This window comes from Danio aesculapii, chromosome 5, assembly GCF_903798145.1.
Source record: "Danio aesculapii chromosome 5, fDanAes4.1, whole genome shotgun sequence".
Lineage (NCBI taxonomy): Eukaryota > Metazoa > Chordata > Actinopteri > Cypriniformes > Danionidae > Danio > Danio aesculapii.
This window is the reverse complement of record NC_079439.1, coordinates 26,925,600-26,941,927: the sequence shown is the minus strand read 5'-3', so window position 1 is coordinate 26,941,927 and position 16,328 is coordinate 26,925,600. Positions and strand designations below refer to the sequence as shown.

Genomic DNA, 16,328 nt, shown 5'->3' with positions numbered 1-16,328 from the left:
TTGGAAATGAAAATCGGGTTGATTTCAGTGTCCAACCTCCAACCTAAAATCAACCAAATATCAATGTCTAAGCTTGACGTTGTGTGGATGTTACTACTGTGATCTCTATTAAATGTTGGACCGTATTTGGCATCAATATGACAATTGTTTAAGATATCGGCTTGACGTTGGATTTTGGTCACTTTCCAACACAACCTAAAATCATCGCCATTTGATGTCGATATTGGACATCAAAATAATGTTGTTCTTAGACGCTGACTAGACATCGAATTTTGGTCACCTGACGACACAACCTAAATTTAACCTAATATTAACATCTTTTGGCGTTGTATGCCTGCTGGGCTATTATCTGAGTTTTTGCATTTTACAGATTTTGTTCATTTTAAGGGTACTGAAGAATAGTGAATATATTTTTGTGCATGTTCACATTTAAGCTAGAACTACTACATCTTCACTTACTCCTGAACACTGGTACAGGAGAGCCAAAATGTAATAAATGGGAAAACAGGAAATAAAAAGCAATGGGTTACTTTTACTAGTTACTTGGAAAAAATAATCTGATTACTTGTAATGCATTACCCACAATACTCTCACAGACTCATTTGGCCGCTATGTATAGATGTTTATAGTTTTGCCAGAGAGTTATATAATGCTAAGTCTGAAGATGTGAATAGGTCTGGGGTGAACGTCATGTGTTGTCATATCAGAATTACAAGATGACGTGAATGCAGGTAAACACTAGGGGTCATATGACAAAGAACATGCTATGGGAACATTAAACAATCAAACTAATCAGAAGAAGACACATGAACCATGGCACATGATTCATGACAGGACAACATCAGGAGATGCATGATCAACAAGGAAACAAAACTATTACATCTATGTATTTAGAACAAAATTAAGCTGCACAGTTGTCTAAAGGTCAAGACTGTGCTTTTCTGTGTATGACACAGTGCTAAAGCCTTTTTAGATTATTATGCATTTAAGAGGCATGTTGTGTTAATTATATAATTAGAATTTTAATATATTTTTGTACATATATATTACTATAAAATGTAAAAAGTGGTTTACTTTCACATTACATAATATTTCTCAAAAAATGTTTAAAGCTTACCTTACCTTTAAATTCCTTTATATAATAGCATGCAATCAAATGTAAATCACCATGCTACAGATAAGTTTGGTGCTGTGACCAAATTTCTTCAATTGACAAGTACCAAGAACCAGTGTGACCCTGATAAAGGCTCACAGCCTAAATGTTTGTTTTTTCTTTACTTCTGTGATTCATTTATTAAATTATTGATTGTGGACCACCTTTGACACTAAAATACCATGCAATTGAACATGTCATGCAGGAACATTGTTATCAGTTTTTTTTTAACATAACATGGAAATTGAGCATTTTATTTATTTCTTCTTTCACTTTAATAGTATGGGTTGGGTGTGTATGCAGTTTAAGTAATTGCAGTAAAGGGTGTATTGTTTAATTTATCTTTTAAATGAAATAAAAGTAAGTAAGAAGATTTCTTTATTGAGATTCATTTCTTATGATCCTTTTTTGTCTAGATAATACTTTAATTATAACTTTTGCACTCTATTAATTTCACTGAACAATACACATAAAAATGTATGAATATGTCTGTTTTAAAAGATCAATAATTAATTAATTAACTAATGTATTGTGGTATGTAAACTATTGTTACACTGCTGAATGATGAGTAAGTTTGCATTATTAATATTTATAGCCTGATTTTAAAATTTATTTCTTTTTACCAATTACAATTTTATCGAAAAAAACGGTAGTGAAAAGCTACCTCTATGCATTACTGATGAAAACAATTATTAGTTTTATCTATATTTTAATAAGTTTTGTCTTACTCTGAAAAGAGTAGCCAACTGCACCTAGTGGAGTGTGTGTTTTAGGACACTGCCATCGTGTGGAAACACGCACTGTTTTTTTCCCCCTTTTCCGTTCATGAGTGCGCTAGCAATTTGTCTCACAGACTCAGTGTATTTACGCACGCGATCATCTCGAAGTTCTCCACTGTTTTCTTCTTCTGTCAGTCTGTGGTTTTTGGAGTTACTGGATTCGTCTTCGCGTGCAGCACTTCTTCAGCTGGAAAAACTTGTGTGCACGAATTTGATTGAAAGCACGGAATTTGCAAAGGCTAATATAAAGGTAAGATGTATGTCTTAATGACTTAATATAATGACTTAACATGACTTATCCTTTTTCATTCTCCTCTATATTTAAAATCCAGTTTTAAAAAAATTATCAGAAATAAAAATAGTTATTATATTATATGACTGTATATTACTTTTTTTTAGGTATAGACTGTACTTAAAAGACGGTCATATACAGTCATATCATAACTACTATTTTTATTTTGGATAACGGTTTTCAATAATCTTCCAACAGACACTGTACTGACTACTACTCAATGTGCGAGTACATTTTTTACTAACCCTAACAATCTACTCATGAGCTAATTTAATCAGAGTTAGTTCACACATAGTTTCAAAGTTACTTGAATATTAAACTGAATAAAGATTTGCATAGTTTAGCATTTAAAGCTATTTAACAAGCTATAAAACAAAGACCTTAAACAAATCAATTGCAGAACATGACGTTGCAAGATGCGACCATACAAATAAATACTCATTTCATTACAGCAAGGGAATCCTCTGTCTTCATTTGTGTATGTAACAGATAAATTTTCAGTTCTTTTCCAACCTTTTTTGTGCATTTCACAAGCTCTTATCTAATATGAATATCATCAAACATATTATTCAGACCAGTTCACAGCATTTTGGTGGACACACTCGAGAGTTTTCAATAGAACAGTATATTATGCTTGATGGTTCTCTTGAATAATGTCAGTAAATAACAACAAGTAATTTCCTCTCTTTTTTTTTACAGTCTATGCCATGAATCTTGAGAATATCTCCCGCACGGCTACATCTGAAGTGACTCTGATTTTGTGTGCTTTTGCACTGCTCCTGCTGGCTCTTCATGGTCGACGAAGAGCACCAGGCATCCCCGTTCCCCCAGGTCCCAGACCGTGGCCCATCGTGGGCAACATTCTCCAGATGGAAGAACAGGTACATTTGTCATTAACAAACCTGAGGGTTCGGTATGGAGACGTCTTCCAGGTGAAAATGGGTTCTCTTGTGGTCGTCGTCTTGAGTGGCTATTCTACAATCAAGGAGGCTCTAGTACGACAAGGAGATGCATTTGCTGGACGCCCTGACCTCTTTACCTTCTCTGCAGTTGCTAATGGCACCAGTATGACATTTAGCGAGAAGTATGGGGAAGCTTGGGTACTTCACAAAAAGATCTGCAAAAATGCCCTGAGAACCTTCTCCCAAACCGAGCCTAAAGACTCAAATGCCTCTTGTCTTCTAGAGGAGCGTATTTGTGTGGAGGCCATGGACATGGTGGAGACTCTGAAGGCACAAGGAGAGGAGTTTGGGGACTCAGGGATTGATCCAGTTCAATTGCTAGTGACCTCAGTTGCCAATGTGGTTTGCACTCTTTGCTTTGGGAAGCGGTATTCCCATAATGATAAAGAGTTCCTTACCATCGTCCATATCAATAATGAAGTGCTGCGCCTCTTTGCTGCAGGGAATCTGGCAGACTTTTTCCCCATCTTCCGTTACCTGCCCAGTCCGTCTCTGCGAAAGATGGTTCAGTTCATTAACAGAATGAACAACTTCATGGAGCGCAACATCATGGAACATCTCGTCAACTTCGACACGGTAATAATGCTTAAAAAAACCAACAAACTGTTACTGTAGGAACATGCTTATTTGTACAGAGCTCAGAGATTGTTGTTGTCAGAAGCATCAGATTACGTTTTCTCATGACACGAAGATGAGAGGTTATCAAAATCTCTGAGGGAAATTCTTCATATGTTCAATCTACCTTGGCCAGCTGTGCTGTGTTCTGGTCCATCTCAAAGACTATCCACATAATGTAATTGTCAGGGTGGTCTGTGGACATCTGCAATCACCATCATTGCGTAGCAGTTTTTAGGTCAGCTTAAACAGTGCATGCACAATAGAGTTTTCGCAACTGGAATGTTGAGGTAGAAGAGCACTAGTGCTGAATTTGTTCATCCACAGCTGAGTAAACCCAAATGGCACCCTTGCGATCCGGCACCCCATGGCCATGGAGGTTCACTTTCCAGCAGCCTTGATCAAACATTATTTTGGAACATTTTTAAGTGAAACAAATGTAAAGAAATTTAGACACACGATGAAATATAATTACAACCAGGGATGGCCAAAAATACATTGAAATGTATTTTAAAATAAAATACCAAATACCTTAGTTTTACATGTATCAAAATAAACTACAAAATACAGCAGCCACTTTTACAAGGGAGTATGAAATTTATTCGCAAGCATTCCATCAATAGGCCAATTGGATCAATCCCTATACCATTAAAATGACTTAGAGAAGTGAACAGTGTTTGACAGCAACTGCGTTTCTCTGAGCAAGTTAAGTCAGCTTCTCTGCCAACTCATTCACCTCTACTCCTGTACATGAGGAGGCATTCATAAACCTTTGTTTCTCTTTAATTTTAATATAAAATTTGTACAAAAATACAATGACTAATGAATCAAAGAAACATTGACTTTCATCGTTTCTTTGCCTACTTTTAAAATTTAGGTTGGGTAGGTAATAGTACACCGCCTTTTTTTTTACTACACTACTGGAGACAGCAAGTATTGTAGGAATCGCCCCTGTAGGACTTATTTTTAGGTTGTTTGTCTTATAGTCTTGGCATCGACATCAGCAATCCATCCAAAACTACTATTATTCGTGCAGTATACTCATTCTCCCAAAAGTTCTTCTTTAACTGGAGGAGTCTTAGTTTACCCCCTTAGTGAACACCAGTACACAATCTTTAGGTGTTTTTTTTTTTTTTTCTAAACTTCCTCTTCATTTCCACCTGCAGCACTGAGACTGAGAATGATTTTGTGCTGTAGCCTCTATATTCGTGTTTTTGGACTGACATTTTATTTTATCTTATTTCTTATACCAAGATGCTAATGCATTGTACACTATACTGCTATTAAATATTACTAGTCTTAGCATTGTGCATTCTATTATTTTCATTGATTGTGGACTTGCTCCCAAATCAACCCATGCCATTTGTCTGTTATTTCAATTATGTGTGTTGCCTATTTTTTCCATCCATACTCCAAGCATTGACCACCTTACTCAACATTAGTCAATTTTCTGGTCTGATCTCAAGCCTAGGCAAATAACTAAGAAAGCACCCATGGAAGGCTACATTTTTATGATGTCATCGTGTAGATTGTCTTACAAAGTATTTTACAGTATTTTAAAAATACAAAAATACAAGACACTGAAGTATTTTGATACAAAACATTAACCCACTTTCATAAACGCTATCACAGTGTTTCCCAACCCTGTTCCTGAAGGCACACCAACAGTTCACATTTTCAACCTTTCCCTAATCAAACACACTTGAATGAACTCATTAGAACATTACAAGAGACTCCAACACCTGAAGTTAATGGGTCAGATAATGGAGACATCCAAAATATGTACTGTTGGTGTGCCTCCAGGAATAGGGTTGGGAAACACTGCCCTATCAAATACAAATTACAAAATACTATTTTGTATTTAAAAATACGTGTTTGAAATACTTGTATTATAAATACTGCCCATTCCTGATCACAACCCTCTCACATGATAATGTTTTAAAACCCACGTTTCACATATGTTCCACACATATTTCACATGTGACTTTAACACGATTGCACATTTGAAGCTCATGTGGCTTTTTTGTGAGGGTAATGCGTTTGGCTGAATACACTGTATTAATTCATAATGTGCTCCAAAATATAACCAGACATAAATTTCTCCCGCAGAGTGCCTGTGAAGGGAGTTTTTGTTGATACAAAGTTAAATATTCACATGCACAGTTGAATTTGGGGTAAACAATGTTGGGCAAGACAAACATACTGTACATACATTTACAGAAACAAGATGGATGTAAATGTGACATACATGTTTAGAGTTTATTCTTTTTAAACATTTACACATCTGATTCTCTGTGTTTTTTCTGTATAGAACTGTATCCGAGATATCACTGATGCCCTTATTGCGATGTGTGAGGACAGACAGGAGGACGAGGAATCAGCCATGCTCAGCAATTCCCAGATTGTCCACAGTGTCATTGACATCTTCGGAGCTGGTGAGAGACCCATATCGTGCCTTTAGATGTAGAACAGACAGTGTTTTTCACTTCAAATCCTCAAATTATGAATATGAACAACATAGCTGTTACATAAGGTAACAGTTCATAACCTGTCCTGCTATATTTCATATCAATTTTAGACTCTTTTAGCCAGAATGCCTTCCAGGGCTGCATAAGATGTTATTGCGCTAATAGCTTTGCTTGTTGTAAACATGCATTTACATCCAGAACCAGATGTTTTTGCTGGCTCTATGTTGCAGTCACAGAGGAGGCACTGCAGACTCTTCTACTAGAGTCAGACCTTGAGTTCTTCTGAGAATTTGATTTAGATGCATGTTTTTCATCTGCTCTTGGCTCAAGCTGTTCATTCTTGTCTCAGTTTATGCATCTTGCTAGTTCTAGTTCATTAAAGAGTATTTAACAAACCCCCTGAGGAGCTCAAACTACTAGTTTTCATTCTTGTAGCCCGAGAACGTTGTTTTTTTAACCCAATAAAACATCTTAGTTGCTAAATGTGATGTGTCTTGGGGACTGCTTATGTATTATAACTATTGCTTTTCCCCCTTGTAGGTTTTGACACCATCATCACTGGTTTGCAGTGGAGTCTATTATACCTGATCAAGTTTCCAAACATCCAGGCTAAAATCGTCCAGGAGATAGGTGAAGACTCAACAAAACAACATTGTGTTTACTGGAAAAAAAGTTTCCCATCATGCATGTCCCTTTCTTAAACTCTGCAGCATCTTGGAGAAATTGGATCTGCATTAGCTGTGAAGTGTGGTTTGCTTTGAGACAGAAACAGGAAACCAAAAATTATACACAATTTGATTCACGGTTTTGAAGGCAGAGTTTAAAAGATTTAGGACCTTAGGAGAACTAAGCTTGTTCTTCATGTGGTATCTCTCTATTTTGGTCTTTTGGAAAAGCAAGAATTTGCCATAAACAGGAAATTATTTTGTTTAAAAGAGATATTATCTACAGGGTTACTCAGAAGTGGCTGCAACCAGAGACATCTGAAAGAAATTTATGGTGATCTGTTGAACTGATGAAGATGAAATGCATATTATTTAGATTTTTCCTTGTAAATTGAGTGTATTAAGCCTGTTTCAGACTTTCAGTTCATTTTTTAGCAAATGTAAACAGCAAAATCACACCAAGCACAATTTTTGTCATTCTTTTTCTCAAGCTACATATGGTAAAATACAGTGTTGGGGGTAACGCGTTACAAGTAATGCGCATTACGTAATGATATAAATTTTTTCAAAGTAACGAGTAATATAACACATTACTTTTAGAAGTAAGTGATATTAATTGAGTTATTCAAAAGAAAACCTAGGGCTTACCTTGCTAAATTGGCTTTTACAATATATATTGCCGAGTAAAAATTACTCAATGGGAGAGCGTGCTGTGAGGGAACAGACAGTCATCTCGCACTCATCATCATAATCAGGTCTCTTTTTTCACAGCAGATGAGTCCGTGTACTATTCTAGTAACTGATATGGGTTTATTTTGAGTCAGAGAGGGCATCTGGTATGTTAGTACTTCATGAATTTACAAACCATTTCACGACAACTCCGTTCAATTTAACGAAGTGGTTCAACTGGTTCACTTAGAAGATACAGTCAAAACAAATGATTCATTCGCGATTTGCCCGTCATTACTACAGACAGTCAGAAACAATGGCAGAAACAATGGTAGGTACATTTTTGCAATGGATTCTTGTAATTTTGAAGTTATCGGAGAAAAGAAGTAGATTTACGTGTGAACAGGGTTGAGGAGTCGCGGAAGAAAGTGAAGAGTGGGGCGGGGTGGGGGTGGGGGTGTGTGTGAGGAGTGGGATCGATAAAATGAGGTGCCGGATTAGATTTCTGAGGTGGCGGCTCCGGCTTGTCTCGACACAAAATAAGCCCTGTGTTTAAGTAAAACTCTTTGACAACTGCAAGAAACACACAACATCGAAAAAAAAACAAAACAAAACTAGATGTTACTAGTTTTCAGTTACTAAAATCAGTTCAGTACTAGAATGAGTGCGAGCACTAGTGCTGAATCGCACTCATCATCATAATCAGGTCTCTTTTTTTCACAGCAGATGAGTCCGTGTACTATTTTAGTTACTGATATGGGTTTATTTTGAGTCAGAGAGGGTGTCCGGTATGTTAGTACTTCATGAAGATGCAAACCATTTCATGACTACTCCGTTCAATGTAACGAAGTGGTTCAACTGGTTCACTTAGAAGATCCAGTTAAAACAAATGATTCATTCGCGATTCGCCCATCATTACTACAGACAGTCAGAAACAATGGCAGAAACAATGGTACAGTAGGTACATTTTTGCAAAGGATTCTTGTTATTTTGAACTTATCGAAGAAAAGAAGTGGATTTATGTGTGAAGAGGGTTGGGGAGTCGTGGAGGAAAGTGAAGACCGGGGCGGGGTGGGGGTGTGTATGAGGAGTGGGATCGATAAAATGAGGTGCCGGATCAGATTTCTGAGGTGCCAGATCCAGCTTGTTCCAGCACAGATTAAGCCCTGTGTTTAAGTAAAACTTTTTGACAACTGCAAGAAACACACAACATCGAAAAAAGAACAAAAGCAAAACTAGATGCGAAGCACTACACTCGCACCCCACCTCTACCTAAACAACAAACGATTGACGTTAGTTCACATTTTTATATTTATTATATATTATAATAATAATAATAATAATTATTATTATTATTATTAATAATAATTTTTACAAAATATTTATTATGTTATTTTTTTGGTCAGTATTATTAGTCTTCTTAATTTTTATTTTCAATTGACCTCAGAACAAACCACTGTAATCCAGCAACTTGCCTAATTAACCTACTGTAGATTGCCAAGTCAATCAAAATATACTGTAGTTAAGCCTATGAATTGAACTGTAAGCTCAATGCAATTATCTTGAAAATAACTATAAAATGTTATGTACTGTCATCATGGCAAGAACTTAGTATTTAAAACGTTGTTTAAAATCTTCTTTCCAATAAAAATAATTTGGAAAATATTTGAAAAAGAATAATAGGGTAATCATTTTACCTTCAACTGTATAAAAATGATGCTGCAGTATACATTATAGGACAATTTTGAAGTTTTTACTCAAATTGATGTTAATAAATTGTAGGATACATTCAAAACTAAATTAAGAACATCTAAAAATAGCATTAGTGTGTTTTAAAATTGTTTCTAACTGAATGCAATTAAAAGTTAATATTTCTTCATTATCAGTTTTGTTCATTTATTTTTTGCTCTTTTCCTAGATAACCAAGTTGGAATGGATAGATTACCACAGTTTAAAGACAGGCCAAACATGCCTTACACAGAAGCTTTCATAAATGAGGTGTTTCGCCATGCGTCCTACATGCCTTTCACCATACCTCACTGGTGAGTTTATGCTTTTCTCTATCAGTTCATAGCACTACTATAACCTTATAACTACATTAATAACTGATACCAGCAATCCACATTCTTCTCCATCATGTTCTCCAGCACAACTGAAAACGTTACATTGAAAGGATACTTCATCCCCAAAGACACATGTGTGTTTATCAACCAATATCAAGTCAATCATGACATGTGAGTATTACACTCCCTCCACATTTAAAGGCTTTTCTAAAGCTCTCAACTGTAAAGCTATGTCATTTATAATATTAAGTCAACAATAATGAATGGATTGCTGTCTGGTAAAGGATTTTTAACACATGGCATTTAACACATGGCTAGCTGCTGATTATCCCACTTATTCCATGGTCATTTGCTAAGTTAAAACCAAGCAGTTCCAGAGCAATATTTAACAGAAGTTATGTAAATTATGATGTTCGATCTCCCAGTCCCTGCTTTGAATCAGTCACAGGCAGAAAGAGAGGAAGTTTGTGCATGAGAGATAGATTGATTGTATGTAAATTACAGGGGCATATCTAATAGCTCATAGTAATTTGTGATAGCTATCTCTTCACCAATATATCTGAGCACATTGTTATTAATTCCCATCGGCTCCCTGGTGAAGCACAAAGTTGCTGGGTTCCATTTGGCATTCTTATAATACAATATAAAAGTATGTTGTTGTTTTTTTGTGAAGAAAAAATACATACTTTTGAGTGTGTAAGAAGAGTATGCAAACTTTGGGATATACTACATCCTCATTAATAGACCGTTATGTTGCTTAATTACCTTTCAAGGTAACCTTTAAAGACCTTTCAATGTCTTAAGGTCTTTGGATAATTATGCACTTAGAAGTTAATGTTTACACAAGTTTTTGTTTAAGTTCACATTGTTGTTGCAGATGAAATATAACATGGAAAATGCTTGGTATTAATCAATATTTAATCAAACAACTTTACCGAAGCCTCTCTACTTGACTGTTGGTCTCACAATTCTGCCATGTTTGTAGTTTGTACTTTTTCCTCCGAGTTTGTAGTTCTAATTGAATTCATGTCCTACATGAAATTTATTGTGGGCAATATTAGTGGTTAGAGTATAGAGCGTTCTACACTTTGAATTTCTAACTGCAATAGTACACCATCTGGGAACCTTTGGCATACTCTTTTCAACATATTACGGTTTGGGACATACTAATTCTATTTTCCAATACTATTTAGGACAGATAGGATGCGAATTGGGATGGAGCTATAGTGTCAGGTCCTCAAGATTACACAGATGAATGAAGGCTCTGGCAACTGTGAATAATTTGCTTTGTTTGCTATATACTCACCACTTTATTAGGTACACCTGTCCAAGCTAATTTCTAGTCAGCCAATCACATGTCAGCAACTCAATGTATTTAGGCATGGTCAAGACGATCTGCTGCAGTTGAAACCAAGCATCAGAATGGGGAAGAAAGGGGATTTTAGTGACTTTGAACGTGGCATGGTTGTTGGTGCCAAACAGGCTGGTCTGAGTATTTCAGAAACTGCTGATCGACTGGGATTTTCACGCACAATCATCTCTAGGGTTTACAGAGAAGGGTCTGAATAAGAGAAAATATCCAGTGAGCGGCAGTTCTGTGGGCGCAAATGCCTTGTTGATGCCACAGGTCAGAGGAGAATGGCCAGACTGGTTCGAGCTGAATCAGTCAACAGTAACTCAATTAACCACTCGTTAACAACCGAGGTATGCAGAAAAGCATCTCTGAACACACAACACGTCCAACCTTGAGGCGAATGGGCTACAGCAGCAAAAGACCACACCAGGTGCCACTCCTGTCAGCTAAAAACAGGAAACTGAGGCTACAATCTGCACAGGCTCACCGAAATTGGACAATAGAAGATTTGAAAAACGTTGCCTGGTGTGATGAGTCTGGATTTTTGCTGTGACATTCGGATAGTCAACGCCACAGCCTACCTGAGTATTGTTGCTGACCATATCCATCCCTTTATGACCACAATGTACCCATTTTCTGATGGCTACTTCCAGAAGGATAACACCATGTCATAAGCTGAATCTTCTCAGACGGGTTTCTTAAACATGACAATGAGCTCACTGTACTCAAATGGCCTCCACAGTCACCAGTTCTCAGTTCAGTAGAGCACCTTTGGTTTGTGGTGGAACGGCAGAATAGCATTATATTTGCAGTACCTTGTTAAATCTATGTCACAAAGGATTATAGTAGTTCTGAAGGCAAAAGGGGGTGCACCTATTAAAGTGTGTATAGAGTGTGTGTGTGTGTATATATATATATATAACTTACAACTTTACTTAATGCCAATTGAGTAACTACATTTTTGTATTTCCCCTCCAAAAAAAACGTTTCACGTCATGCATGTCCCTTACTTAAACTCTGCAGCATCTTGGAGAAATTGGATCTGCATTAGCTGTGTGGTTTGCTTTTAGACGGAAACAGGAAACCAAAAATTATACACAACTTGATTCACAGTTTAAACGTCAGAGTTTAAAAGAGTTTAGACTGAAGGAGAGCTGAGCTATTTCTTCATGTAATCTATATATTTTATATTATACATATAACTTTTGGGTTATTTGCCAATTGAGTAACTATGTTTTTGTATTTTCCCTCCAAACAAAAGTGAGATATGGGATGATGCAGAGTCCTTTCAACCTGAACGGTTCCTCACCCTCTCTGGCCACTTAAATAAAAGCTTGACTGAGAAGGTCATGATATTTGGCATGGGAATACGCCGTTGTCTCGGAGACAACATTGCCCGTCTGGAGATGTTTGTGTTTTTAACCACCCTGCTGCACCGTCTGCACATAGAGAACGTTCCGGGGCAGGAGCTCGACTTGAGCTCTACATTCGGCCTCACCATGAAGCCCAGACCATACAGAATAAAAATCATACCTCGTAACTAAACTATTATGCTCTCAGTGTTCCAGATGGATCTACAGAATAATTGCTAAAGTCACAGCACCAAGCTATTGTTGGCATCACTGGACTGCTAAGCTAAGCTAATCCCTTTTCTCTTCTCTACCTCTGGTTTACCTGTGTTATGGTTAATTTGGCACACCATGTACTTGAATGTTTGCTAGTTGATGAGCCACTAAATGAATTAGCCACTAAACTGTCAAAACGTAAAATACTTACGTTTTCTCGTGAGATCAGGCTGGTATTTGTGATAATGCATGAAGACTTAAGCATAAAGGATTTGGTTACTTTATACTTTTAGCACAAATTTTGAATTGTAAAAAAAAATGCATTTTTAAAACTGAATTTCAGTGGCACTGAAGGTTAGGGTGTTTTCTATATGTTGAAAGGCTGTTTTTATGTTAGATTAAATTGAACCAGAAAGAACGGCATTGCTGAATTTGCATTAATCAACAAATATCTTTAACTTTTCAAATGTACGTCAGTTTAATATATTGACTGTCTAATATATACGACTGATTAATTATGGATTAATCATATTAATAAGCTATGTTAACCATGTTTTGTAACTTGACAGAATGGAATAGAATAAAGGAGTTTAAATGACAAAAAAAAGTGCATTGTGTATACTTAATTTTAATCGTTTGTGATGTAGCGATTCATTCCATCAGCCCAATGACGAAATACGATGAATGGTCGAAGCTTAAATGCCTGTAAGCCAAACCATTTAGGTTCAAAAACTAATCCTAATGATTGGTGTGAACTTAATCCATTTGAGTAAACAGAGCAATTTGTGCACAGTAAAACTCAATAGATGAAGAGAACTCCGATTGCTACCAACCGTTTGAGTTAAAAAAACTAATCTATATGAGTTCTGTCAACTTACTCCATTGAAGTTGAAGTAATGGGGCATTTAATTAACTCATTACCCTCAATGCTGAGTTCAAAACTCTGAGTAGAATGAGTATAATTAACTTTCAGTAAATTTTGAGTTAACTACACTCATTTCATTTGATAAAGTTGACTGTTGGGTTTACAATGTAGGAATGGGTCACATTTGTCGTTCATGGATCAATTTAGAGTTTTCATTTATATTTAATCCCATACTCTTCATTTATATGTTCAATAGGGACCCAATGTCGGATGTAGGGCTAACTAATACCTCTTAGTACCGTTACCTCCTGCTCACCCCTACTAAAAGTGTAGTTTATTTAGTAATTTCCATACAACTTGCTAAATCAGCGATAACCAAAATCCAATAGTCTTCGAGCTGAAGTGTCGACTGCTTCATACAGTCTTGTGTGATTTGTTTGGATCATATACAGCACACAATATCAACGCAGTACCAGCCTTCACATAATCTACAGAATATAATGATTTCAGGAGAATCTAGAATGAATCAAAACTTTACACTGTATTTTACAAGTAAACGTGTATCATGCCAATTAAAGGATCAAACAATGAAAAGCCAATATAGAAATGTACAACATTAATTACTTTAAGATAAGTCCAAGTGTTAGAGATTGATGTACACTGAAAGAAATTATTCAAAGATGATTCAACCCATATAAATTGTTTGCAACAATTTTGCAGAAATACATTTTTTCAGTGTACTTTGCAGCATACAGTATAAGTCTGGATGTAGAGACTCACACACTGGAACGAGGTATCCTGGCTACAAGATTCCAATGGCATTTTTGCACCTTTCCCTTAAATACTCAACTCTGAACAAACATCCATAAATTCAAGACAATAACAGCTTCACAAAGACCCTTGTCTGGTCATGAGTTGATGTGAAGACTATTTTCCCTGAAGTGGAGCATCTGGCAAAAATCTTATCAAAGTGAAAAAACCCAGATCAACAGAAACAAGAACAAATGTGAAGTAATATAGTTTGAGACCACGTAACCAATCACACAGAGACATTTAAAAATACACCAGACATGAAAAAGAAAAATTATAAATCCACAAGAGACACCATATTGAGAACTTGGATGTTAAATGTGGAGTGAGCTGCTCTGGTGGAGAAGGTGAAGTAGAGGGCAGAGAGGGGTGTTCAGGGTTGGTGAAGGAGTTGGTTTCCTAATTGATGTTCTTCTCAGATTAGAAAGTTTATTGTTGTATTGTCTGAAAAATCTCATGGTCTTGCCTCATGGCATTCCATCATTGTTCTCGGGGTATGAGTTTATAGAGGGATTTAGCTTACTCATATTTTTTACAGTACATCTCAGAAAATGACATGCTGGTATTTGTTTTCACTGATCACGTATTAATTATTTTTTACCTACTTTTATCTAGTAAGTTTTTTTCCTATAATGCCTTTTTACTTTTTGAATGTTTGTCCAGCCGATTTAAATGTTATCAGCTGATATATATGGACCAGTAGGGTAGGCTCAGAAGGCTGTTATCATCCATCCACATGGTCAATCAGCTATAATCACATACGGCTGCAGCCGGATGTTAACAAAAATGATTTATATTATAAAAAATTTTATTGTATTTTATTATGTCTACCCCCACCCCAACCCTAAACCCAACCATCACAATAATGTAAAAACAGATCTCGATCTGGAGGCTTCTCCATTAGTATAGCTGATTAACCATGTGGATGGATGATAACAGAAGGCCCCTACTGGCCCATATGTATCAGCTTATTGGACCTAAAAATATGTACAAAGTTATAAATCTCGAAGTCCTCTCCAATTTTTTTTTATGTGAAGCTGCTTTGACACAATCTACATTGTATAAGCGCTATACAAATAAAGGTGAATTGAATTGAATTGAAAATTATGTTTTTGAAAAATCGTTTTTCAAGAACTACAACATATGTCTTGTTTGGACTACAAGCATAGTTTATGATATCACAAAGCAGCCCAAACCCTGGCTACTGAGATTTGAATGGTTGGGAGGTGGGAAGGGGTTTCAAAACAACAACAACATTACCACAATAATATATATTATTTTTAAATATTACTTTTCTAAAAGTTCTAAAAGGAAGTGGTGCCATTGAAAAGTATTTTTGGTTACTCATAGAAGCTTACAATGAACATTTCTTAAAATACCACTTTCTTAGTACAAAAAATAAATAAATAAAATTAAATAATGTTTTAAAAAAAAAACTTTCCCCACGATAAAGAACATTTTATTGAATGAAAAGGGTTCTTCAGGGAGCAATCTCTGCAAAAAAAGAACCATTATTTTATTAAGCAAAACCAAGTGTTGTTAAGCAAAAGAGACCTCTTCCAGAACAACAACAAAAATCGTCACAACTTTAAACTATTCAATAGTAGCTTATGGTGTGCCTTTAGAATATCTGCAGTACATCTACATTTATTTCACTGCAAAAATTTTAAATAGCCCAGTCTACAAGTGCGGTTTATTTATAAACTAATTTTGAGAGGATCACGTGCTGGCACCTCATTAGCTCCGTAATCTGCCCTATTAGATGATTATGGAGGCATTATAAATAACCAGAGTTTTTTCACTCCAGTTATCTTCGTCTTGAAGCTTCCCCCCCTTCCACCCCTACATCCCACCCTTTTTCCGATAGGGCAACACGGCGGCCCAGTGACTAGCACTGTTGCCTCACAGCAAGAACGCACTGGTCCAACCTTCTATTGTGCCGGTTGGTGTTTCTGTGCGGAGTTTGCATGTTCTCTCTGTGTTTGCGTGGGGTTTTCCGGGGTTCTCTGGTTTCCTCCCACCATTCAAAAAGCATACACCATAGCCAATCGACTAAACCAAATGATCA

The 16,328-nt window shown here is 36.3% G+C and overlaps 1 protein-coding gene across 1 annotated transcript; it reads left to right on the top strand.

Annotated features, from left to right (window-relative positions):
• The first annotated feature begins 2,017 nt into the window (after window positions 1–2,017).
• On the top strand, window positions 2,018–13,168 carry LOC130229134 (cytochrome P450 1A1). Its single transcript, XM_056457776.1, has 7 exons — window positions 2,018–2,182; window positions 2,924–3,762; window positions 6,113–6,236; window positions 6,810–6,899; window positions 9,522–9,645; window positions 9,751–9,837; window positions 12,282–13,168. Exons 2-7 carry the CDS (start codon window positions 2,932–2,934, stop codon window positions 12,562–12,564), a joined length of 1,539 nt encoding a protein of 512 aa, XP_056313751.1. The 5' UTR covers window positions 2,018–2,182; window positions 2,924–2,931; the 3' UTR covers window positions 12,565–13,168.
• Window positions 13,169–16,328: the final 3,160 nt, after the last annotated feature.